Source organism: Triturus cristatus, chromosome 12 (genome assembly GCF_964204655.1).
Source record: "Triturus cristatus chromosome 12, aTriCri1.1, whole genome shotgun sequence".
Taxonomy (NCBI): domain Eukaryota; kingdom Metazoa; phylum Chordata; class Amphibia; order Caudata; family Salamandridae; genus Triturus; species Triturus cristatus.
Genome location: NC_140595.1, coordinates 539537151 through 539564789, shown reverse-complemented (window position 1 = coordinate 539564789; position 27639 = coordinate 539537151). Strand labels below are relative to the sequence as shown.

The window sequence follows — 27639 nt, the reverse complement described above, 5'->3', positions numbered from 1 at the left end:
ATGTAATTAAAGGTCCAACTGAATTGTACTGACCGACCAGCATGTTTCTTGACGACAAAATAGAATCTGCCATAGGTCCGTTTTGCAGGGCAGTAGTAAAGTTGATGGTGTATCCCAGTCCTGGAGCAGCTCATACCTGCGCTGTAAGTTAGGAGGTGTACATGTTTATCTCAATAATGGACAAAATGGAGATGGATCCCATTGTGATTATGATATTTTTGTAATGTGCTGATCCTAATACTGGATTAGCTTGGGTAAGGCGGCCCTTTATGAAATTCAATTAACTAAAATAGTGTGTTGGGGGGGGAGCTTTGGAACAGGACTGAATTGCTCTTACAATGGTGTGCACCTATTATATTGAACTGTAATATTAATATAGCACTTTTTTCTGGTAAATATGTTCCCTTGTTTGCTTTGTATTTTTTCTGGAGTTTTTAAACTAAGAAATTCAAAATGATTTCACTGTTATTACATATTATGACTGTATTTGAATATATCTTTGTAGAAGTTGATACATTTTATGCAAACGTGACTTTTCAGTTAAAAATAAACTTTTCCATACTAGTCACTCACTCATCTAGGCATCATTTAAAATGACATATTTCATAGAGCATATTAATATATAAACAAAGGCAAATAAACATAAAGACTCAGTTCTTGGTGCAAGCATTACAATTCAGCAGTAGGAACTGATTGCCTTTAGGTTATTTGCAAACATCTATCAAATCAGTTCATAATCTACTGCTGTGTAATGCCCCATCATTCTTTGATTGCAGAAACGAATCAAACGGCAGTAGTTAAGCGGTCTGGCATTCAAAACTGACCTAAATTGCTTTAGCAGGGTTTATAAAGCCACAAACCATTTTCAGACACAAAATATCTATATTCAATAGCTTCATGTAAAATAAAGTTTTATTTTAATAAAAAGAGAAATGGTTAATTTGCATGAAAAATAATAGGATACACACAAGGATATGCAACCTTTCCTTTGAGGTCTGTCCTTTTTGCTGCTGGCATGTGTTTTAATTGAGTAAAGTGTGTTTAAATGCAGTGTGTTTAAGACTGCAGTACTACCTCCTGTTCACAGGGGCAGAGCTGAGCAATATAAGCATACTTTATGAAACACCGGTCCCCACAAGGCATTTTTTTTTTTAAGTTGTAAAAATTGACACAGATGTTCCTTTAGTCAATTTTTATCATTTAGAAGACAGTGCCTAGTGGGGGCTTGAGTTCAGATTCCCACAGTGCAATCAAGTCCCGATAGCGTTAGTGTGTTATCACACCCAAGTTCCCACAACGATGGTAAAAAACACATACTCCCACCCCGTTGTTACATCTGCTTGCTAATCTGATTCAAGCATGTGAATCTCTGCACGATTCGATACTGGATGAGAAAATGAGTTACTTACCTGTAACTGCAGTTATCTATCCAGTATTGGTATCTTTCAGAGATTCACATGTGACCCACCCTCCTTCCCTGAGAGGCTTCTCTTAATTATTTTTAATACTATTCTCCCACTTGTGCTTGAAAATCTGAGGGATTCAGCCTCTCTTGGGAGTGTTATAGCGGGTGCTTTCACCTGATTGGTGATAGCTCGTTTGGTTCTTTTTAACAAAATGATATTGCTATGCTATTGCGGTGACCATTTAATTGCATTGTTGCCTTTGGTTATGAATTTATCGTCTTTTGTGATAATACCATGGGTCTCCCATCTCAACGAAGGTAATGATTCAAGCATATGACTATGTAAGAAACCAATACTGGATAATTGCAGTTACAGGTAACTAACCAATTTTCTTTGCCTTTGGTAAAATAAGTTTGCCAGACTTTGCATTACACTATTTAAATTGTTAGTATTAAAAACAAATCTGCCTGGCCATATTCAGATCCGGATCCACTGATTACAGAAACTCTACAATCTGATGAATGTAGCATCACACCATCTAAATTAAACTTGTCCAGACTTTCTGTGGTTATGTTTGTCTTTTTCATTATTCTCTGTTAAATATAGATAAAATCAACTGAAATTGGACCATTTATGGTTGGCTACAGTTCTGATGACTGATGCACATTTTTATAGTGGAAACAAGTTTTGTGAATTCTAAATGGACATTCAGAGCAAGGACCAGAGCATACTTGGTTATGCTTGTCCTAATTTAAACAGAACTGTATGATGTTTTGGTGATGCTTATACCTGTACTAATAAAATACCTTCTCCAAGTGATAATTGCTAATCATGTTATGTTTATTTGCAATACAGCCCAGCGATCTGCTCAAGAACTTCCTCAGATTGATAAGTACAACATCAACAGCTGTTCAGTAAATGGAGGACAAGAAATGATTATAACTGCTTCAAATTTTGTTCCCGAATCCAAAATTATATTTCTCGAGAAAGGGCAAGGTAAAATTTAATTTTATTTTTATAATTGGTAGCTGTTATAGATAAAAACAAAGCCCTTTAATTGGCAAATGTTTAACTGGACCTCTGTCTGTCGTAGAGTGAATTATGAAGCTTGTCGGGGATGATCATCTTTTCTCCGCGAGGAACTTTTGTCCAGTATGGTGAAATCGTTTTGCTATCACTACTTTGTCCATGTTTTGGGTTTGCTTTTTCACTGTGATTACAATATTTGCTGACTCACAGCTGTCTAGGAAATTATGCTAAAACTGCTGTATCTGGGCTAAATACTGTAGACGGTTACTACATTAGTTGCACCTGTACAAGAGTGCATTATAAAACTTTTCATGTGTTCTTTTTTTTGTACATTAACACTCTAAGACTGTTCATGACAAGCACAATAGGGAGACTTGGAGTAAAAATGACACTGGTTTTGTCAGTGGCCACAGCAAGGAGTGAAAACTGGTATGATTTGTTTATATAGGCTCCTCTGACTCCTTTCTCTTCTCTTCTGTCTTGATGTGTCTATATAGTGCTCGTTTTAGCTTTAGGCTTATGAATGTCACTTGTCACCGTCAAAAGCCAAATAATTTTAGAGATGCAATAGCAATTTAAGATCTGGATGGGGAATCACTGGGTTTCCAATTAACCATCTGTGTTGGTCAAATTCAGAAGAGGAGTTTAACCTCTCCACAATACACTTCAAATGGCTTCAGCTGTTTTCATTAGTTTAACTATGGTTGAATGAATCGCTAGCAACCATTTTCAACTTAAAAATATATTTAGTGCAACAATCTGCATGTGGCTCAATGCGCTAGACTGATGACTCATGGCTGTTCAGTTTAGAGCTCGTACCATTAAAATATTTATTTCATACAGCCCATGAGGTGCTCTGAATATAGGCACACGCAAAGCCACATGGAAAATGTTAGATAACCTCTCTGTCAAATAATTCAGAAGTTGCATCTACTTTGTCACAAAATGCTGAAACTTTTTTATTGGCTTGAAAGCAGTAAAGCTAAGAATATTCCGTTAGATTGACAAATAAAGGCAAATTGTTTGCATAGTCTGCAAAATTATACTTGAAACTCATAATGCTGGCAAATTACACTATGTAACAAAGATTAAAATAAAAAAATACACAAAACAATGTATTTGATAGAGACTTCTAACTGCAGATTTCTTAACTATGAATATCCCCAGGCGCCGGACTGGATCTGCAAGATTTTCGAGCAGTAACATTTTTGCACCAATAGGTGGAGTTGTTTGGTTTTGCATCAGAAGTGACATGCACAATACCTATATAGGCGCCACATCGCCGCACCGTCAGTTCTTTCCTTTCTCTGCCCTGTAGCGCTGATCCGGATTGAGCTACCCCTCGGTCATTTGTTGACTGACCTTTTTTGTCAACTCTTCTTTTTCTGAGATTCTTCTCCTGGTGTGAGGATCTGGCCCAAGAAACCGTCTGGTTTCAAACCATGTGTGGCCTGTCACAGGCAAATGTCGGTGACCGGCTCCCACTTGGTGTGTTTGTGGTGCCTGGAGCCAGGTACGACTCTAAGGTGTATTAGTACTTCCGCACCATGCACCCAAAGGCGCTAAGGGAGTGATCGCCAAACCTCCTCGCCTGGCGTTGATCAACTCCGTAGCGCTCGAGGTTCCATTTGCGTGTGAGGTCGTGGGACTATTCACAGAGCCCGTCCTTGTGTTCCTCGTCACATTCTAAGTTATCGGGAAAGTCTGGTAAGTTCCACAAACATAAGAAGCCAAAGAAATTCCAATGTTCTTCGACTACTTCATGTCCGTCAAAGACATCCGATGATATGAGGGAGTGTTGGCAATCCAGGCTCCATGAGTCGGCTTGTTCTGAACCTGCTTCCGCTCTGCATTGCCCCAATTTTCCCAAGGAGACCCCCGCCCAGCTAAAGGAATTTTATGAGGCCATGTGCCTCATTTTTGGGTGGCCTGTCCCCTCTGGAGAGCTTTCCGGCCCCATGGGCATCGGAGGAGCCCAGATGGAATCACGCCAGGCGGACCCCAAGGATCCGGAGCAGAGCAGCTGACAACTCTTCCTCGAGAGGTATCTGTTAGCTTGCCAAGACTTAAACAGACGAAGGACCTTATTAACATCCCAAAGAGAAGAGTACCTGGGTTCCGGGGGAAGCGTCAAGCGTATGCCACGCAATAATTTACAAATCAAAGAATGTTCCCCAACGAGGCGACCCTGAACTGGCAAATGCCCTGCTGAAATCGCGGAGCAGTAGGAGTTAATAGTTCTATACGCTAGGCCCTGAGAAACTAAGAAGTTGAGGATAGCTACCACCTCGCATTCCATGGGATTCTGGTCGTTCCGAACACACCAACCAACCCATCTAGCCCAGGCTGATCTATACCTCTTGTTGGTGCTATCTGCCCATGCTGCCCCCAGTAGTCTTTGGGCATCCTGCGATAGGCCACCGACTCTCCAGCGATGCCTGAAATCCGCCAGGCCACGAGGGGCATTTTTCCTTGTTGGAGAAGAGGATGGGGAAGACCTTGGGGATCCCTCAGAAGGAAAGGATCTCGGGTAGAAGGATTGGAGAATCCCAAGAAAGTTCCAGTAGAACCGAAACCACACTTGAGACCTCCAATACGGGGTGATCAGAACAACCCTCGCTTTTTGCCAGCGCACCTGCGTCATGAGCCTCATGATCATCGCGAAAGGGGGAAAGGGTTACCCCGCTTCCGCCGACCAATCTTGCAGGAAGGCATCCGTGGCCGTTGCCAGAGGATCTGGTTTCCAACTTTAAAACCTCAGCAGCTGGTGGTCCAGTCTAGACGCAAACAGGTCCACCGAAAAAGGACCCCACTTGTCGCTAAGCCTCTGGAAAATCCGGTGCTGAAGCTGCCACAGACTCATATCCGTCCAGTTTCTGGAACATCTGTCCGTTACCACATTGGACACTCCAGGTATATGCTCCGCCGTCAGATGTTGTGGGACAAGCAAAAGTTCCACAAGTCCTTGGCCAGATCCGCTAGTGCCTTGGACTTCGTCCCCCCCAGGTGATTGATGTACCGTACTGCTGATACGTTGTCCATCTTCAGGAGGACGTTGCACGAGATTCTGTCTTTGGTCCAACACCGGATGGCAAAGGAACCCGCCATTAATTCCAGGCAATTGATGTGCAATTGTCCTTCCGCGGCGGACCACTTTCCTCCTGCAGAGGAGTCCCCGCAACGCGCCCCCCAGCCCAGTTTGCTGGCATCGGACTCTATGACCAGATCCGGATCGCAACCGAAAATGGCTCTGCCATTCCAAGCTTCCATGTGATCGAGCCACCATCTCATCTCCCTGCGCACCTCCTCTGTGAGCGGAACCTGGTCCGAATACTGAAGTCCTCTGCACAGGTGGGAAGCCTTGAGGCGTTGGAGCGCCCTGTAGTGGAGAGGGCCCGGATTGACGACTACAACAACTCCACCACTCTCGCCACTTGCCGAAGCGATGTGGCCGGACGCGCCAGGGTGCGCTTGAGCTCTCTGCGTATCTTGACTATTTTCCTGGGGGGAAGGATCAGAGCGCGAGCCACCGAGTCTATGGTAAAGCCTAGGAAGGTCACCTGCTGAGACGGGACCAGAAGAGATTTTTTGACGTTGATGACAAATCCCAGATGCTGTAATAAGTCATTTCTCTGAGCCAGACCTTCAGCCGGCTGGGACATTGCTCTAGCAGCAAAATATCGTCCAAGTACATGATGAGCCGCAGACCCTTCGCTCGAAGCGTCTCCACCACTGGTTTGAGAACCTTTGTGAAGCACCACGGGGCCGATGAAAGCCCGAAGGGAAGGGTCGCAAGCTCGTAAACCTGGTCTTTCCACAGAAACTGAAGGAAACGTCTGTGTGGGTAAAAAACTGGCACCGTCAGGTAAGCTTCCTTCAGATCCAGGTGGACCATCCAGTCCCCTGGCTGCAACAGGTCGCGTAGGAGATGGATACCCTCCATCTTGAAGTGGCAGTAGAATAGCCACTGGTTGAACTCCTCGAGATTTATAACCGGACGTTGACCGCCGTCCGCCTTGTCTACCACGAATATGATCTGGAAGAATTTTTGTCTTCCCGTATCTGTGGCCTTCTTGCCTCCTCTCTGGGGACCTTGAGTGTAAAACTTGCAGGCCTGTCGTCCCCTTCCTCGACCGGCGCTGACAAAAACACGGGGGTGAAAACTTTTCTTTATAGAAGATTGTGCCCTGTCCAGTGAGGTGAACGTAGAGACGAATGTTGTGAGTTCCTTTATGAACGGATCCCCAAACAATCCCCCGTTTTCAATCGTGCCCGCCTCGGACGAGGCCAAATCCCCCAGCTTGGGGTCCACCTTGAGCAGGAATGACCACCGCCTCTCAGTAGAGAGGGCGCAGTTAGCGTTCCCCCAAAAAACTATCACCCTCTGGACCCAATGGGAAATACGCTCCAGAGACAGAGTGGAGCCCGAAGCCTTGGCCTCCTCAGCCAACTCCAAAGTTTTTGTGAGGGGACCAGGCATGTCCAGAAGCTTGTCCTGGCAGTTCTTCCAGGACCGGTCTATCCCTTTCTTGGGGTCCCTAATATACTTTTGCAGGAAAGTCGCCATCTTCTGGTCGACCTCCGTCGTCGTGGCTACCTTCCCCGGCAAATTCGGTCTGGGGCACTCAGCCCTAAGGCAGGCCCTAACCTCCTTCTCAAGAGGTTTGCGAAGACGGCTAGCCACGAACGCAGACCTCTTCGGAGAAGGGGTCCATGCTGAAGATCGGGGGTGCACCAAGTCTTCCGGAATTAGCATGTCTGACGGCTCCTCAGATAGTATAGAGGGTTCTGACAATGGAATGGTGGGGCGCTAGGGCGCAGACTGGCCTGCTTCATCGAGGGAATCTTCCCCGGAGTCCTCATACTCTTCGAAGGCGGACGGGTATTCTTCCGGGGACTCCAAGGTAGGAACCTGTTCCACACATGGGGTCTTTGCTAGAAATGCAGACTTTAAGCGCTCGAACGCCTACTGCTCGGGCGCTGTGGAGAGTTTTTGCTTCGCCTGTCGCTGGGTCTGCTCCGCCTGGATGGCATAGGCATATTTCATTATGCGGCGCTCAAAGGGGCCCATCGCTGCCTCTACAACCCTATGAATGGACGTGTCCACCGCCTCACAAAATCCATCATCGAGAGGGATGACCTGGAGGGTCTCCTCTTCTGCGTAGTCGACATCCATAACCGGCAAACCTCTGTATAAAACAGGATATGCCTTTGAACCCTTCTATAGGGCTTAAGCAGGCAGAAGTTGAAAGGCGCGAAGCGCTAGATTTTGGTGACGCCCGGCGGCTGGTCAAATCGGGGGCGACTCACCCTTCACTCACCGGGTGTCAAAACAGTCTGCAGCCCCCCCCCCCCCCCGACCACCCCCCCCTAGCAGCACAGCGCCAGATCGGTAGCGCGCTGAAAGTGCCTCACAGCAGTCGGGCTGACCCAAATTGGGTGTCACGCTGTGGTCCGTGTACCAAAAACAGTCTGACCTGCTGAGGATATTGCAGGTGTCAGGGTCCCAGACTCTTGAGGCCAACAACCGCAGATGCGTTGAAACTCGTTGGTCCCCGCTGCCGGAAAACGGCACCAACAAACGAGGCGAAACCTGCGCCCCCTACGCAAGCCGACGCAACACTGCGGTTGAGCCAGGGGCCACGAGCGGAGCTTCCCGATCGCTCCCGCGGCCCCTCACAAAATAAACAAATCACCAATCACAAATGTGGCGATGACAGAAAAACGCAAATCCAAAGCTGCTCTAGGGAAACCCGCAGCGGTCACTGGACGGACCGCCAGCGAATTCCCTCACCGCCGTGTAGGCGAAATACACCGGCTGAAATGAAAACTTTCAGGAGTTCTGGTGACGTGATGATTAATGTGCTTTATCCAGAGCTGCTACATTTCATGTCCTGATGTTCTAATATATGTTATTCTGCCTTGCGTTGTTAGGATAATGAGTATGATCTCAGGATTTGCAAAGTATTTGCAGTATTTATGATCTGTCATGTTGGTCTATGTTATATGCACAATATCTACTATATTTTTTATATAATCCCGTGTCTTTTGTGGTGTGTTTATTGCGTTACTGGTGGGAGTGTGTTACGCAAACGCTATACACATTGCCTCTTGGGATAAGCCTAACTGCTCTGTGCCAAGCTACCAGGGGTGAGCACAGGTTATCTTTGGTGTGCAACTTACTTGCCCTGACTAGAGTGGTAGGTTCTGCCTGTCTTAGGTGCAAACCCTAGTCAACCAGAGATCCCTTTTTTAAAAATGGAACTATCTGACCATACTCCGGGCACCTCCGTGCATGTATCTCAGTGGGATTCGACCTGTGAGCTGACTCCACTGACACCTTGCTTCTCGGCACCAGCTCCATTCCTGCCAAATCCCTTGGAGCCTGATCTGCAGCTGATGCCAAGTTTTCTGGAGCTTCCGGTGCTGCGTACGCACCCTGCTGCGTTCCTTAACGTCATGTACGGAATTTCCGTTAGGGCCTTGCAACGACCATGAACACCACCTGGAGCAAGGGCATCATTCAGCTTCCCCATGTTTTTACCAATTGCGCCATATAGCACAGTACCTGCAGCACCCGCCTGCACCCGGAGCACAACAACATGGTTCCACCATTGGTGCTTTGGTGGGCACAGCCACCACATCTACCGGAGCTGCACTTAGACCTATCAGCGACACCCACTCTGACTGCCAAGCCTCTTCCTTAAAAACGTCCCAGAGAGGCACAAAGACTTATTGAAGAGGAACATTACAGAAGGATCCACGATATCTTTGATAGAGAGTCCGACCCCTTGTACCCATACCTCTTGGATGATGGGGTGAAGGCCCTTATGATATTCCTGTACTGTCCTCTGCCAGGGGCCTAGATACTTTGTCAGAGCTGGTCATGGAAAGCCCTGCCGTAACATACTGCTGGTGTCCCATAATTTGTCTCACACCCTTCTCCAGAGAGTCCTAGTAGTTCAGACATTTTGCTCCTCACAAGAGATACTATGCAGGTTTATTGTTGTCGCTCTTGGACAGAGAATCCTAAAGGTTAGAAGCATGTGGGAAGAAGATATGCTCAGCTGGCATCATGGCCCAGAAGTTACTGATCATGAATTGTCTTTTAGACCGCTATGTACACGATCTGTGGGACATAGCCCAAATGATGATACTCCATGTTCCTTGAGATATGAGGACACATTTTCAGGAAGCCCTTAATATTGGGCAGAATGCTTCTACGCACATGTTCACGTCTGGGTAAGATACGGTAGAGTCTGTATCAATAACAATGGGTACTTAACTCTATTTGGAGACAAAGTGGATACTTTCCCTAAAAAGATTTAAAGCCGACAAGGCAGCTGCTGCCTCTTTTGATTTTCAACAGCCTCAACACACAGAGACAACAGGCTCTTTCGTTACTTTCGGGGGTTCGCCAGTAGTTTCTTCCTTACTACATAGGCAACCCTGTTAGACTCAGACCCCACAGCCCCAAGTCCCATTGGTCTGCCAGTAAAGCGGTAGAGGCAAATATAAGGGCCTTGGTTCCCTTCAGCAAGCATCCTCTTCCCAAAACCCCCTCCCCCCCAACCCCAGGAAGTAGGCTAGGGTCTTTTCATGGGAGGGCAAGTGTCTGCTTTTCTGCTGGCCTGAAAGGCCATTACTACAGACTAGTGGGTCCTTCTGAGAGTGGAAAGAGGTTACATTGTTCCCTTACTTCAGGCCCCACCACTCATCCCACCATGCCTTACTTCTCCACTCCGACCATCTTGTCATCCTTCAGCAAGAAGTGCAGCACCCCTACAGAAAGGAACAGTGAAGGTAGTGCCAAAGCTGGTTAAAGACCAAGCATGCTACTTCCTTGTGCCAAAAAGGACAGCAGTCTACATCCAATCCTGGACCTCGGGGAGTTTAACTTCTTCCTCAAGAAGATGTTAAAGATGCTTGCCTTAGCCGAGGTGGTATTGGCATTGGAAACTGCATGATTCCACTTGATTTAGAGGATGTGTATTTCCACATCCCAATCCTACGGTTGCATCAGACGTATTTGTGCTTTGTGGTTGGTTCTACGCATTACCAGTTTGCAGTAACCTTTGGCTTAACATCTGCACCTCAAATCTTCAAGTTGATGTTAATTGTTGTGGCCCATCACCAACAGGCATCCAAATTTAATCTTAGCTGGACAACTGACTGATCAAAGCTGAGTTGCCAGACGTGGTGTTGCACCATTTGCTTTCAACAGCGGTCCTGCTGATTAATCTGGTCTTTTCCATCAAAGCCCAAATATCACCTGATGCCCTCCCAATGACTCTGGGTCTTAGGGTCAGTACTGAACACCATCCTTCTCTGCGCTTTTCCTCCACCAAAAAGGGTTGAAAACATAATGGACATGGTCCCGTTCTCCACATGAGGCTCCCAAATTCCTGTCCTGAGGGTCCTATGATTCCTAGGTCTGCTGGCTCCTTGCATTCTTCTAGTCACACATACACACATGATCCTTTACTCCACCTAGCACCATAGATTCCTTGAGAACCCTACACAGTATTAAGCATCTAGGCCCAGGGTACCCCCATAGCAGTCCCACGTAGGCCATCAAGTCGGGTCAGCATCCGAGTCACGTTCCGTGAAAGGGGCCTTCAGTTCCTGCAACATCCCCGCCCATTCTCAGTTTTGTCACCAGTCCTGACCTCCCACATCCGACGTTCTTCCATCGGTGCCCATTCTCCCATATCCCTGCTCTACTGTGCATAGGTAGGTCTTCGCAGGAACAGCCATCAAATTGAGATTTGTATATTGTCTAGTACAAGCCCAGTAATGCAAATTTGTAGAACACCTTACTCCGTTTCGGGCTCAGTAGCAGACAATGTCACGCTGTGTTCTCTATATGTATGTACGTCACTTCCCCAAGCCGGTGAGTGGCCATGCTCCAGTATGCTGGCAGGTCTGGACAACCCCATGCCATATGCAGAAAATGTGCTTCAGCCCCACGCACCTAGGACAGGCCCTTGATCTGGTCTTACATATTCCACGTATTTACCCATCTAGATAATAAGCCTTTAACTTTGATCAGCAGCAGTCTGTAATTCAAATTGTAAAATTCATTCACATCCTCAGTGAAATATACCCCCATATCACACTTAGGCGGAGCCTGCACACAGCCTAAGTTCCAGCAGGAGCTCCTCGGCTGTGCTGTTCCTGAATAGACATTAATTTTCAATGTCTTTTATCCTCCCAGTGAGTGAATCAATGAAAGAATATTGAGCAGTCTTTCCTGCACTTCTTTCTTAGGGGCCAATAAAAGCATGATATAGTCAGTGTATGACTTTTGCAATTGAAGGTATAGTATAGGCGCTGGAATTATTCGATCACTCCAAATTGCTGTTGCCAGAGGCTCACTGAAAAAACGAGAAAAGATCTGGCAAGAGCAGACAGCATAGCATTGTTCCATGCTGAACCCAAACAGTGCCTACCTCAGTATAATTATACATTAGCTTAGTACTGCTTTTGAATGCATCCTTTTAATAAAACCTGTAGTCCGGGAAGAAAATCCCAAATTTCCTAATATACCAGATAATAAAAATATTATATTGGGAGCCAGTTTGCTAATTTTATTTGCTGCCAGCTTCATTTCAAATTTATAATCCATATTTAAAAGCGTGATCGGACTATAAGAATTAGGATCAATGGAGTCCTTGCCCTTTTTAAGAAAGCTGATGGCGTTCATTTTCTAAATGACAGCAGATAAAAGCCCCCTTTAAGATTAAAATTGGTACCCTCTAATAAATATGGATTGAAAACTGCAACAAAGGTCTTATAAATTCGGCAGATAGTCCATCGGGGACCACAAATTTTTACTCCCAGGCAGACTGCTTAATGCCTCCTCCAACTCGACCAAAACAAGCATTTACAATGCAATGGTTTGGCATTGTTAAAGTTAGAGCTATTGGCATTGCTCATGACATTATTTTTGTTTGTTTTTGTTTTTAACCCCTTCCATGCGGGGCGGATTCCCCCGCTGTGCTGAGCGCTGCTTGCGCGGGCGTGGTCATGACGGAACGGTTCCGTCATGAGCACAGCTCAACCGACGCTCATGACGGAACCGTTCCGTCATGAGCGCCGAAGGGGTTAAAACATTTAAAGAAACAGCATTGTTATTTACAATGTCAATAGCTTAATCACTCAAATGCGAGACCTATTGCATTTGCACCCACACAGAGCCACCCACCCACACACACACAGCCACCCACAGAGCCACCCACCCACAGCCACCCACCCACACACCCACAGAGCCACCCACCCCCACACACACAGAGCCACCCACCCCCACACACACACAGCCACCCACCCCCACACACACAGAGCCACCCACCCCCACACACACAGAGCCACCCACCCCCACACACAGAGCCACCCACCCCCACACACAGAGCCACCCCCCCACACACACAGCCACCCCCACACACACAGCCACCCCCACACACACAGAGCCACCCCCACACACACAGAGCCACCCACCCCCCCCACACACACACACCCACCCACCCACACAGCCACCCACACACAGAGCCAGCCACACACACACACACACACACACAACCACCCACCCACCCATACACACACACCCACACCCACACACTCATGGGTGCTGGCGTGCCCTACATGCATTGTCAATAACTGCTGCAACACTCTGACAGGGGCAGTAGCATTGAAAGCTGCATTCTGGTGCCTGGGGTGCCCAGGATTGTGAGAGATCGGCAGCGGCCTGTATCATGGCTCTCCTAAAATGGCGGATTGGGATTAGCCCGAATCGGACAGCTTACCGCAAACCCTGCAGAGGGCTAATGTTAAAAATGTTGACTCATGTTTAAACTAATTGACGATCTGGTTTTCAGTGAACAATAGTCACCCGCTTTTAAATTACTTATAACAAATTGCTTCACAATTGCTGATTGACAGTGTATACCGCGTGCATATTTATGTGTGTGCGCCCCATCCTTCTAAATTAAATTCTGCCTTTGCAGTGTAATTGAACCCTCATTTTATAATGTATTGGGTGCGTGGCTTTTGTGGAGAAGCAGAGATTCTCATATTGTTTTTAATCTAAGTTTATACATGGTATTGGTATTGTGGTGCAGTTTATGGTACATTGGTCAGCAGATGGCATGGCGCCCCTTACTGGCTGCTTGGCAGACAACTTTATGACACCAACATTAGAAACACAGAACACAACAGGGAGAACCCTTAACACACCTACCGGGTTTGAAGATTTTGTATGCAATGTGGACGGTAAACTTGGCATTTGGAAAAAAAAGTTTTCCATATTTTAAAAGTTTTACCGTATTGTGTTCATGATAATATGCAAATGCTCGGGGCCCAGCTTCTAGGCGTAACATATGTTAAAAGAAAGACAAATCAGATGAACAACAAGGCTGTAAAAAATATGGAGAGCGTAGCACTTGTAATGAACAGAAATACTTTGATTCCGAGTGATGGCTTTGGAGTAGGCAGTGTAAAACATGACGTGTTCGGTTAATGAAAATAGAAGGGGGGGGGAAAGAGATTTTTCATTAGCAGGTACCTTCAGCTGTGAAGTCCCACATGCTGGGCGCGTGTCAACTACAGTGAATTGCAAGCTAGCAGTCTTCAAGGAACACTACATCCGGGTTCCAGCTGCTCGAAAGACAAGTCGTCAGGTCAAGGGCCATGCGTCAGTTTTATAGGGAAAGAGGGAGGGCCCGTGGCAGTGAGCGGTGCAGAAATCAGTGGGAGGGCTTGTTTTCGGCCAGCGGGCCTGTCGACGCACTTTCGTTTCTGTCTAAGTCAAATCTGTCTTGCTACCCTGGGCAGACCTTTGAAATACGGGTGATGTGCGTTGGCCTCAAACCATAAGGATAAGTTAGACCGTCTCAGAAGTAGCTTTTTTATTTTATTTCTATTAATGCGGCAAAAATAGATCTTTTTTTGCGGATAAGTTTTTACTTTGTAGTCACAGTGACCAGCCACTATCGATGTTGAGGCGTTACGCTTGTAATCCATATTAGCACGATTATTCTTGGTTTAAAAATTACTGTTTGCTCGGCACTGCACATATATTGTCAGTGTAAACCAGTACTGGGCAGAGAAGAGCGAAATAAACAATAGTGCTCGCGTTCGACGATAAACTTACCACACTGATGTGAAAGGCACTAATTGTGTTTTTACGTTGTGCACGTTTGATGGCCATTAGACCAGGTTGGCTGAGGGCTGTGACGGTCCTCCCCGACCTGATGAGAATGGGGAACCGCACGAGGGTGGAAGGGCGACCCCCTCAGATGCAAAAGGACGAGGTCGGTTCACAAGCGCTGCCACCATACCGGTACGTGTAACCGCCGGTCCTGGCGGGAAGGAAGCCCGGGGCTTATCAGAGCTTGGAAGAACCGGGAGTGCTGGGGTCGACATTCTGTGGGGAGAGCCCGGGGGAAGACACGGCAGGGGAATCTCAAAAGTCGAAGTATCCTGGCCCTGACAACTCATGGGTGTTTAAAGGCCACACAAAGGAATAAGGTGTAACTCCTCCCCCAGAAACAGAGCCATGAACACCGCCGCCTTTCTCCGAGGTCAAGCAGAAATGCCTCGGAGAAACGCAGCGGCGTTTTCGGATTCGGGGGTGTGTTTTTCTTTCTCTCCTCTTGCCATTGGCTGGAATGTTTACATTCCAGAGGAGAGAAAGAAAGTAAAAAACACGCCCCCCAATCCGAAAAAGACGGGGCTTCTTTGGAGAGACAAAGCTCTTCTCCAATGGCTGACCAGCATTTAAGAGGCCACCCAATGGAGAAGAGGGAAGAAGAGGGGCGGGTTAAAGCCCCACTTCTAAAACATTAAATCTCGCGAGCAAGACTGCGCAAGCGCAGCCTTCGCTAGCCGAGACCTAAAAAGGGGATAGTTCTAAAGCTTTTTTCTTGCGCTAAAAGAGGAACGGAATCCAGGAAGCAATTCAATTCAGATACATTTACATTTGGACATGTATTATAAATATTGCTAAAATGTTCTCAAAAATAGCATTAATCTCTTCATCTGCTGTACAATATCTCCCAGTTCTGGAACACTTTACAGCATCAATTGTAGTGCATGTTGTCGTTGTCCATTCCTGTGCCTGAGACTGCATGAATTTCCCAGAAAAAGAACTTTCTTCATAAAACATTTAAGTCAAATTTTGCACATAATGTGTTGCCTAGTAGTGATCCCGAAGGGCCGCCTTCGCTTCCCCAATGCTGTCCTTTTCCTGTCTGAACTATCCTGGAGAAACCTTCCATAAATCACAATTCAATTGACCCTGTTCTCTAGTCTGATTTCTTCTTCCCTTAACGTTTTAAACCGGGCTTTGTCCCTAGAGATCACAAATGCTCGCAGGGATACTTTCATGGCATCCCACACCATGTCAATTGATGCAGAGCCCTTAATTTGCTCAAAAAAGCTCTCAATCTTAGTTTTTACATGATCCAACCCAATTCTCATCTTCCAAATAACACTTATTAAACCTCCATCTCCAATTTCTGGTGCTCAAGTCTTTCAAGAGACCATTTCTCACTCCACTGCAGAATGATCAGAAAAACCATTAGGCATCCTATTCAGACTCTTAAACCCCTCTGTGAATAAATTAGAAAGTAATGTAAGCGTGCTGCGGTTCTATATCTAGCTGAAAGACAAGTATGTTCTCTTTTGACAGGATTAGCTGCCCTCCAGGGTCAACCAACCGTACAATTTTCTGATACTTCCCCAAGAATTTTCACAGTTTTAGGCTTATGTTGTATCTTTTTACTGGAAGAAGAATCCAGGCCTGGCCGTTGGAGGGAGTTGAAATCGCCTCCAACAGTCAGTCTTCCATCAGCTGTTGCTAATGATAGGGACAGGGTCGTCCTCAGCAGGAGCATACACGTTAAGTAATGCTACTCGTGATTGTCTGATCTTGCAGTCCACCTAGCACCACCATCCTTCCGTATCGGACTGCCACTTGTGAACTTACAAGTTGATGTGCTTACTAATACAAAAAAGCTATTTGTCTGTGAGTGGGGCTCACTGAAGAAAAACATTTAAAGCGGCCCAAGTTGTAAACATATCAAACTTGGTCAATCTACCAGAAATAGACAATAAAATGAACAATTTTCTCGCTAAATTTGTCTGAGACCCCAAGAAGGGCATTGACAGATGGTGGCGCTCATGCCAGGATAAGCTCCTGGATGTGGTAGGGCCCCTAGCAAAGATTATGGACATGGCGGAGGATGCGAAGGCCCCCGGGTCCCTAATATCTCCGAATGCTTCGTCTGGCTGGGCTCAATGAGCCATTATTTTCCTTCGGAACGCAAATTGCGCAATTTGCATGGAACGGCACACATCGTTCCTGATTAAGCTTGATCCCAAGTAGGGGGAGATTTTCACATCAGAGGCGGGCATGGTAGCCCAGGGCAACCTTTTTGGGGATCCCTTCATTGGAGAATTCGGCAACATTAAAGTAGGAAGGCCACCCTGATCCTCAGTATCTAATTGTCCAGAAAAAAGAAGTGTAAGGCGGTTGTACAGAGAGCGCCTGCAGCTGAATCATGTGATGTGCTGACGTAATTACAATGAGAGACTGTTTTCAGCATCAAAAGTCATAAGGAACAGCTTTGCATTGGTTGAATGGGTGTGCACATGAGAAATGCCAAGACCAAGTTCAGGTCACACTGGGGCATAACAATTGTGCGGGTGGGGGGTAGGGTAAACTGTGGGTGAAACCTTTTTAAACAACTGAAGCCTCAGATAAACACAGAAAGACCAAAAGGGCAGATAAATAACCTTTCACAGTGCCCATAGCCTACCGAAAGAAAAAAAAGAAAATCAAAAAGTCTGAAAGCAGTTGGTGTTGCGAACACCACACCAAGAGGCAATTTTTTTCCTAGTATAGATTTACTTTGGGAAATGGCTTCAAGGTGACTAATCGCCTCAGTCATCCAATCAAACGCATTCAGTTGCCGCTGCTCAATCTGCATGCATTCAGGTGTAGCTTGTGGATATTCAGATGTAAGATCTTGCCCTGCTCTAGAGAGAGTATGTAGTCCTGAAGGGAAAGTCTTATCAGAGGACAAATGCTTAAGCTCAGGAGCTCTAGGTTCCAGCCTCTCATTGCCCAGTTGGGGTGGTGGGAATTACAGGGGTCCTGTCATGATTCTCAGAATCCACGGCAGGAGAGGTAGCAGTGGAAAGGTATACATGTTATGTTATTTGGATTTATGAAGCGCATGACTTCCCAGAGGCATCTAAGCACTGTGAAGTTACGGATACGAGTGTCAAGAAGGATAACAGGATGTGCTAAGTCCTGAATAACCAGGGTTTTACCACTTTCCTAAAAGCAAGGAGGCTGGGCGCTGTTTTTATACTGAGAGGAAGTAAGTTCCATGTTTTGGAAGCTTCAAGCACAATGCTTTTTCCTCCCCATCGTACTTGTTTAAATCTAGGCACATGAATGTGTCCTTCCATTCCAGTCGCAATGTGTCTTCTAAGAAGTGCCTTAAAGGAAACCCCTATGCCCAGAATTACTGGCACTGAATGTTTTTGACGGGGTGGGGGGGAGGGGAATAGATCTAGCCTGGTCATGTCCTAATGATTGAAGATTCCTTGTGCCTCCTTGGGATGGAGAGGAAACTTGTGGTCTGTCAGATGAAGCCTACACAGTTTATCTGCTTTTGCATTCAGGAACTGTGATTGGCGACCAGGAAGATGTTCTGTTGGTTCAGCCTCTTCCAGGATACCAATCTGTCGTGCTTGTTGCAGTGCCAGATGGCAGTCGAATAATCTTCGAGAGCCTGCACTAATCCTTTTGAAGGATGGCAGGAAGGCCTTCAGAGGTAGACGGAAAGCTCGAAGCCCCCAATCCAGCAGTGAGACATTTCTCAACAGTGAACTCTGGGTGAGGAAGGGAGAGTGGTCATTGCTGGGCAAGCTGCCATCTGTAGTCCACCACTGCAGACACTGCACTGTCTCCTTCAAGACGTGAATGGAGTCTGAGAGGTGATCCCGATGCTGAACCCCAGAAGGTCCAATGGATGGATGCATTTGCCACCAGGCATTCGGAATGAGGAGGATACATTTTCTTTTTCTTCTTTTCTCCCCCCCCCCCCCCCCCCCCCCAAAACGTTAGTGAACATTTGGCATGATACAATCACCATACTGTCAAGTAATGCGGCACACACTACAATCATTGAATAGCTGACACTGTTAGAGAGATATTGAATAATGCACATCCCAGCGTAACATTTCAAATGAAAAAGAGAGAAAAACAAAAATGGCGTTTGTGTCTATGTGGCTCGCGAGTGGTCAATCGAGCACCTGAGGCCAGTTATGTCGGGGTCTTCTTCAGTGGCCATGGCGTCAGTGGGGGAGGGGGGAACCCTCCGGGGGTATGTCTGGGTTTGCAAGTCGGTGAAAGGTAGGATAAAAGAGGGACTCAAATATCTGGAGGCATGTTTGCAGCTGGCATCAGGTCCCAGAATTCACCAAGGAGCGTCTGGCATCGGGCTTCATCGGCTATCCAGTGCTTGACCTGTGGCGCTGGTCTGCAGCCCCAGTGAAGAGCTACCTGCCTCTTGGCGAGCACCTGCAGCATTGAAGCAAGTTTATGATTAGCATCTGAAATGTCTTTGACATGTCCCGGGAGGCACAACAGGGGGTCTATGGAGCACGCCTCCAGCCAAAAGTCTGAAACCTTGGGGCACGACCACGCCAGTTGCGCAAAATCCGCGTCAGGAAATGAGCATCCCACACATCTATCATTGTCCATCAGACCCATCCTATGCAGTGTTATGGGAGTGCGGTACAGCCGGTGGATTTATTTAAAATGGATAAGCCGTAGACGATAATTGGGAGAGAGACCTTTAGTTTGGCCACAACAGTATTGCCAATGTCCGGGAGAGAGACCGCCGGCCAGGTCTAGAAAAGTACATTTGGGGGTAGATGTCGGTTTTAGTGCGGATACCCAGGTCTGCTGTGGGGCGAGCCATGCCATCTGTCTGCAGCGGGGGGAATGCGGGATTGCTAGTGAGCTGCATTTAAAGTGTAAAAAGTGTTTTCATGCAAGTGTATTTGCCCAGCCCATCCCAGGCCATCGCACATTCCACATTGTCAATCACGTCTCGGGGGATCCTGTGCGGTAGAAATGCCACTGTCTGCAGCAGCCAGGGGAGGCCAGATCTGTCTAGACCGCAACATGCGGCTGGAAAGGTGTTGGATGTACCCAAAAATGGAAGAAGCTGGCTTGGTTCCAGTGCTTAGCTCTCCACAGCTCAACCATGTCTCTGGTCCGCCAGATGCCCAGGTATCTGGTAGGACCACTAGCCCAAATGAATGGATACTCAGTGGTGAACGGTTGCGTGGCATCTGTGAGGGGAAGAGAACGGACTTGCCCCAATTAACCTGGACACCGGAGAGGCAGCCAAAGCGGATAACCTCCCTGGTCATGGGAGCTAGATACTCCTGCGGTTCACGGATATATATCGTAACGTCGTCTGCGTACATAGACGTAATCAGGGCATGGGATGAGAAGCCAATGCCTCGCTGAGTGTGGTACTGGCGCAGGGAAGCCCCCAGAGGCTCCATATCGATGGCAAATAACATAGGGGATAGAGGGCAACCCTGCCTGGTGCCCCTCGTGATCGCTATGGGGTCGTTTACCTGCCCATTAATCCTGATGCGTACTGTCGGGAGTGTGTAGAGGAGGTGGACTTTCCCCACAAAACCTAGGCTAAAGCCAGGGCGAGGAAGGAGATAAAAAAGGAAGGGCCATTCAAGTGTATCTAAGGCCTTAGTAGCGTCCAGAAGGGCAGCCACTGCAGGCAGAGAAGGGTTGATCTGTTGGAGGACAGAGAAAATGGTGTGCAAATTGTGCGACGTGGCTCGACCCGGGATGAACCTCGATTGATCAGGACGAGCTATTAATGGCATCAACGGGAGGAGACAATTGGCTAGTAGTTTAGCATAAATTTTGTTGTCAATATTGATTAGCGATAAGGGACGATAGGAATCGCAGCTCTCTGGTGATTTGTCCGGCTTTAGTAAGCGAGTGATCATGGCCTCACGGAGATATGGGGGAAATCTGTCCAGGTCCAGAGACTCGTTCTACATCTCAGCCATATGTGGGATGAGAAGAGATGCATACGCTTTAAAAAAATGCAGGGTTAAGCCCATCTGTGCCTGGGGTCGGATCGCCCGGGAGTCCCGCAATGACTTTGGAGGTTTCCATATGCGTGAATGGTTCATCCAGATACTCCCGATGTGGAATGAGTAGGATACATAAAGTCAGGAGACCATACAGCCACAGAGCCATCCTTACCAAAACCCAGAACTGACCCCAAAACATCAGGGTCATATACAGAACATTCCGAACTTGAGACACCACCGTGCCCAGCATTCTTCCGATCAATGGAATCCTCCGTGTGGAGCTCTGGTGGGACTTCGTTTGCAGGAGTTCAGTCATCATCCAGAGGTGGTCTGATTGACTGCAGAAAGCATCCTTTAGCAGCCAGTTGTTGAGGTACGGGATTACACACACCCTGCCTATGAAGATGGGCAGCGACCACCACCATCACTTTCATGAACACCCAAGGGATCAAGGTAAGCACAGGAATAGATTTTCTTTTCCAAATCTTTTGTATTGTTGACGCACAAAATAGAACAAAAACCAAACGCGTTCCAAAAGCCTAAAATTAAACATCAAATAAGAGAAATAGAAATTGTTTAATGTTCGGTCAATCAGATTTGGAGAGCACACTATCACCAGGGTATGGTATCTTGACCCTCTAGGCAATTGTATAAGCGAATTTCATCATTGCTTCACCTACATTATGTGGTAACACGTGTCGAGGTTCAAATACAACTCACTGATAATGGCCACTAGAACAATCTTTCACTCACAACACACCACCATATTTTACATGCAGCATGATACGAGCACAACAGAATCAGCCTTGCACACCATTCTGAATGAATTCTATTGCATTAAATTCCACTCAGGTTCCCAATATCTCAATGTCTTGTAGCATGGGTTAAGACCTCTGTTTTCCTGAAGAGGAAAAATGCATAAAATCTCATGTATTTGAGCTCAGGTCATAACAGTTCCTTCCGTTGGTGGGCAATTAGTGCATCTGCCAGTAATACAACCAACGAAGGCAAAGTTGCCCTGCATAGTGGGCGTGACTCCTAACAATCGATTTTGGATCATAGCTAACCATAAATCCCTGTGTATTTGAGAATTAAAAAAATGACCTGTTCCCATATGATAATTGGGCATTCTGAGGATATACAAACTCTCTTGGCTACTTAAGTCCACAACATGGGCACTTTGAGACGAGGTACAAAGGTATGTCACTTAGATTTTTGGGTGGTGCTCACATAAAATCAAAGCGTGGGTGTTATCACTGTAGTTTGTATTTTGATATAATGGTAACAGGTTATTTTGTAAATCCAGAGCTGCAAGCCGAGTCTCAACTCTTATGAATGAAGTTTCTCTGTGCACGCCCTACCAAATATCTTCTAGAAAGAAACAAGCCTCCCGACTGAATAGGTGAGTGGGATATGAGATAGTCAAAGTAGGGCTCAATGCGGCACAATAAAGCAAAGCAAACTTTTTAGCTGTTCCAGTAGCTCCACGTGGGACCCATCCAATCCTTGAAGCATATTACTTAACGCTTTAAATGCCCTCCGTTTGCTCGTCCTTTACCAACTTCCAGGCATTTGCCTGCATGTATCCTGCAACAATGTATACAAATCGCATATACTCGACTGCCTAAAGATTCGCCCTGACATTAGAGAGTGCTTCATCCTTTCGCAACTTGTGTGGGATACCCACGCTCTCCAGATTCACTGAGACCTCATGCAAACTAGCAGGACCCCGTTATTCAGTGAGACAGTGTCACAAAGGAATATTTGTTGATCATCGTTTCAGTATTCACTCAAATACATCATGACCACCCATTAAAATGGCTAATTTGAATGAGAGGAAATGTAACTAGCCTAAAGAAGTTAAGGGGAAAAAGGTGGGGCAGAAGAGAACCAAATAAAAAATGTCAATACCAGACTTCTCCATGAAAGTAAGAACTGAAAGCTCTAGCAACCTGGAATTAATCTTAAAATGCTAGAACTCATTAATTGACCTCACCCAGAGTACTAAAACCAACACAGATCTTCTGCAGTTCAAAATGATGGCCCTAAGTTGTAACATGAAGGCTCTCTCAAATACAATAGAAGAGGCTGAATCGAGCAAAACAGAAGACATTTAAAACGAGCTACGGAACTAAATAAAAATTTAAGTCCAAAAAGGCGGAGATCCTAGAACACAAGCTAGGAATAGAAGAGGACACTTGGGAATTTTCAGTCTACTGGAAAACAAAGAAAGAGACTCCACTGTAACAGTCTTGGTATCAATGGTTCAACAGTCTCTCTATATCTCATTTGACAAGGAGATTCAGACAGAGAGCTCACAGAATCTTCACCAGACTCTTAGCCCACTCAAAAAACCATAGATTGATGTCATTCAGACCACTCTGCACTCAGAAGCAATTTTAGACTGTATGAGAACGAAAATAGACTGGAAAGAATGCAAAATTGGTATCTCATAGGACTATGCAAACACAACCATAACTTGCAATAAAGGATTCCTGGCCCTAAGAAGTTAATTAAGATGGCTTTTCATTATCTTCTCATTTGGGGGCCCATACAAATGGAAATTAGTTCATGAAAAGAAAACCGTCCTATGTAACAATCCAGTGGAGTTGGAAACCTTCATTGAGAACGTGCTGCATTCACAAATGGACCTTTGACTTGTAGCCTCCTACTTTGGCTCTTGACTAACCATTCTTTGGACCTTCAATCCGAGTAAAGCAGTAAACCGGTCTTCTGGTTTCAGCTTTTTTGATAAGTTTGACTACTTCTATTTCCCTTCTCATTTCTGCTTTATTCACCAACAGATAATCTCTAACACACCTATATGCTCACTGGTCACCCCCTTCATCACTAGCTACCTACATTATTACTTATAATGCTATCAATAATAATAGTATACAGTATGACTAATAAATATTAATTTTTAAGACCTATTGTGCTTTAGTACTATTAGTAAATATTAATATCTAATAATACTAATAACACTGTAAACTATGATTTAGGCCACTGATACCTAGTATACTAAATGTGATTCCATCAAGCTCCTTGAACTTTCTATGTAATTGCCATAGACTCAGGGACCGATCATGTATAGTTTGATACTCAGCAACACTCACCTAAAATTCATTTTGCCCTACCTTTCAAAGAATGCTTCCAAACCATCTCCCACCTAGGCAACATGAATCTTTGCAGATGCCATTTGGGGCGACATCTACTAGGTCTGTTCTGAATACATACATCCTTCACAAACATCTGCAATCTAAACTTTCTCTTAGAGCGGTCTTTAATTAATGTCCCTGGCTCACTCAAGCACTCTTTACAACTCATTTCCTCAACATCCTACGCTACAGTAGTTGTTTTTTAGCTATATAGTTTAGCCAAATAGCTTATGGCTTCAATTCAGACTGTATAGCATTTAATGTAATATTACAATGTCTACTCTGGTGACCAATTATATTATGACATTGTGCTCAAATATGCACTTGTTTGCTCTAGAAGAGCTCTCCTAGTTGGATGTGAGCTCTCAACAGTTACTCACAGGCTTCACCCAGTAACTTGAGAACTCCAGTGTTCTTTATCACTAGTGGAGTGTGGGCTGGGGCATTCACGATTTGAACTTTACCTTTTTCGCTCTATCCTTTTTATCCTTCTATCTCCGTGCCTTTTCTGTCCTTTTTCTCTGATCCTTTTCGGAGAGCAGGCTTGTTGGTTCCAGAACACAGTTTGAGGAAATATTAAATTTAGACCTAAAGAAATGCCTCTTAAAATCATCTGACAGTTACAGATTTAGTAATGATTACATTGCAATGATTTCTATACTCTTAGCTCAATGACCAATATTCCACTGAAAGTTCTATCTTTGAATACAAAGGGCTCAATCACCCAATCAAAAAGTAAGAAAATCTGTAATTGTCATGAACGCAAAGGAGGCATCCTTCTCTTACCGGAAACAAGAATTGGGTTCGCAGAGTCTGTAGTATACAGCACTCTTGGATCTAAAAATGCACTTGTTCCCCTGCAAATGAAAAGAAAAATGTTTTTCTACCCCTCATATCTAAGAAAGCAGTAGTCTTTGTCATAGACTCCTTCCATGACAATGAAGGAAGATAGCTAATTTCTAAACTTACAGAAGATGGTTTCGTTTATTTATTTATGTTTTACATATTCAACATTTATACCCCGACGGGAGATAACCCTAATTCCTGCACAGGTCCAAACAAGAAAATCTTCGAATTACCAAACAATGCAGGCAGGATAGTAGGAGGTGATTTATATCTCATTTGGATCACATACTTTCAGATCAGGGCCATATAACTGCAGCAATCTATTAATTCGTGGATAAAAGTAATGTTAGAAAAACACCTATATTCAAAAGAAATGGGGAAATTCATGGTCCAGAAAAACATAAAACCCCTATCTGAAGAAGCATGGACAAACACCTGGGGCTTTCCCTTAACCACACAATATCACCATTAATGTACCAAAGCAGATCCCGGACCCTCTATAGATGCTTTTGGACCCTGAAAGACTATTCAAGCTTGAGGTGTCAAACACTAGTTGCTAGAAAGGCCTAGAATGTAAAGGCAACATGGAATACATTTTCTTTCTACTGTAAAAATATCCAGCCATTTTGGATGAAAAACTATATGAAATGTTTAATCTAAGATTTATCTAACTACATCAAGGTAACGTTGGGTCCGTAGACTACTGACCCAGCCCCCAAACTTAATGTCCAAGACCTTCTCATAATGGACCTACTGGTACCAAAACCATACTAGTAAGTGGAAGAACTCCAATAAAATCTCGTAGCACAACTGGTGGCTGGGTATGCTTTTTAAGAATTGCAAAGAATACACTTCATAATAGCACCTTTAACCTTAACTCTTCCAGATGCATAGTCAATAAGCTATACCTTCCCTACAGAAACACAAGTTACCAGAACCATCCCCACATATGGTTCCCCTAACTCCTTACCTACCTATAAAACAGAGCATATACATTTTGTCCTATGCTCTTGTAGCTCCGAAATATACCCTGGGCAGGCATCATCGATTTCCAATAAAGCTACTAACCTATTCTGTTTTCCTCGCTCTACCTTCCCAATCTGCCCCTCTTCTTACTTACTCTGCTCCCCTTTCTCTTCTCGCTTTCTATCCCTGTTTTAATCTTCCTTTCAACCTACTCTTTTATCAACGCGGCACCTAAGCAATACAACAAGTCCTCAATAAGTAACAATGGTCTCCAGTCATATCACCAGAAACCTGTTCAAAGAAGTGCTCATAGACTCTCCATGCCGATTTCAATGTATGTTTTCATCGCCTACTCTATTTTACACAGCATGAATTGTTCTTTCTGATCTATTAATCCAAACATAAAATAAAAATGTTTTAGAAAGAAAAATAAAAAGAAAGGAATATTCAGAAGGGATATCCCAAACAACATCAATTTATTGGATGTGGTTCGGTAATTCAGAAAGAAGCATCTTGTTTGTAGGGGTGTGAAAACGTCACTCAATTTGCTTTTGTGTAAATATGCAAAAGTTTGAGAAAAATATGCAAAATTTTGCGAAGAAACAAATGTATCATTTTTCACTAGATTGCAGAGTATGAGCAACAGCCACTCACATTCTGACCATTCATGAGCAATTGCAGTAGAATGTTGCCACTAACAGTGTGTAATCATGCCATGTACTGTAATAGCACAATTTCAGGAATTTCGCGTATCAAGCAGAATATGAAATAGGCACAATTATGCCTGTGGAAATTAAATTGTACTTGGCTCTACTGGTTTGTTAAAACAGATGTGTAACGGCAAGTAATTAAAGTATTGTGCATGGGGGACACAAAAATCCACTTGTATGCTGATAAGAGTTGCAGACTCTGTGCGTGAGAAGCTAGTGGGCTACCTAAAGCATGGATTTAACCTAGGGTGATACCTTTTGTGAAAAATGAAAGATTATTCTGAATACCAGAAATCATCCCATCTTGCATTAATTAGATCGAAGATTCCCTCATACTCCACATGTTATCATTGATACAGAGGGTTTAAGAATTAAAAAAGCGTACTTAGGACTTAAGACATCGAGCAGCATGGGGATTATGTTTCTAAGTGTCGTTCTCTGGGCTCAAGGCTTCCCAGTAATCAGGCTCTACGTTAATAATAATAATACCAGCACTTGTAAAGTGCGCAGCTACCTCAGGTGAGGTGTCCCAGCCCTGGGGGCTGTCGGGAAGATTAAGCGAGCTATTACCCAGTCTCACAAGTTGCTGGGCTAACCGGACGCCGGCGATCGAACAGTATAACCCCGTGTTCAGGAGTCTGCCGCGCTGACCGCTGCACCACACCTCTTCCCAGGGGGCAGGACCCAGCATTTAATCAGGCACTGCCCTCTCTTGCCCTTAAAATAATGCAAGTGCTGCATTTTATCTTAAGAAAAAGAAAGAAGTAGAGAACAAACCGAGAGGGCATGAATCATATATACTTATTTAGGGAGCATGGTCGTCTAATAAACTGATTGACTGCAAAAATATAAGGTTAGATTTTCCCATCTCAAAGATAAAAAGTGACATTCTCACAGGAGTGGCTTACAATTTATTTTTGAGCAAATATCTGTTAGTTTGGGAAGAAAGATTTCCAGGTAACAAGTATCACTGAGGGCCTTTCAATCATGAAATTTAACAGAAAGTATAATGTAAGATTTCTCACTTTTGATTACACCTGAGGAAGGTTGAACCTTGAGCCAAGCAGCATGCATTGCATCGAGAAACAGATGAAGACAAAACTGTCCCCACGGATGAAAAAAGTAATATATGAAAGACCTAAGTGCTACAGTAATCCATTTGTAAGCAGTATAAATAACATACCTTAAGGTCACCTAACGCATCTGACAGAACATTCTAGTTATCAATAAGGAAGACCTTCATTGAAGAAAGCTTGGCTGAACAGAAAACAGCATTCAAATTCATATTTTAGCAACCAGCAGAGCACTAAGCAGTTTCAAAAAGATGTGAAATTAAATGCTGTAGTTTATATCTAACTTTAGAATGAATAGAGG

At 45.0% G+C, this 27639-nt stretch overlaps 1 protein-coding gene across 3 annotated transcripts in view; it reads left to right on the top strand.

Annotated features, from left to right (window-relative positions):
* The window catches only part of NFATC3 (nuclear factor of activated T cells 3), an 870211-nt gene that overhangs the window by 557201 nt on the left and 285371 nt on the right, over positions 1 to 27639 (top strand). For all 3 annotated transcript variants that reach the window (XM_085638479.1, XM_085638478.1, XM_085638480.1), the window contains exon 6: positions 2262 to 2402. In XM_085638479.1, coding sequence (XP_085494605.1) covers positions 2262 to 2402 — 141 coding nt within the window. The remainder of the gene's footprint in view (positions 1 to 2261; positions 2403 to 27639) is intronic.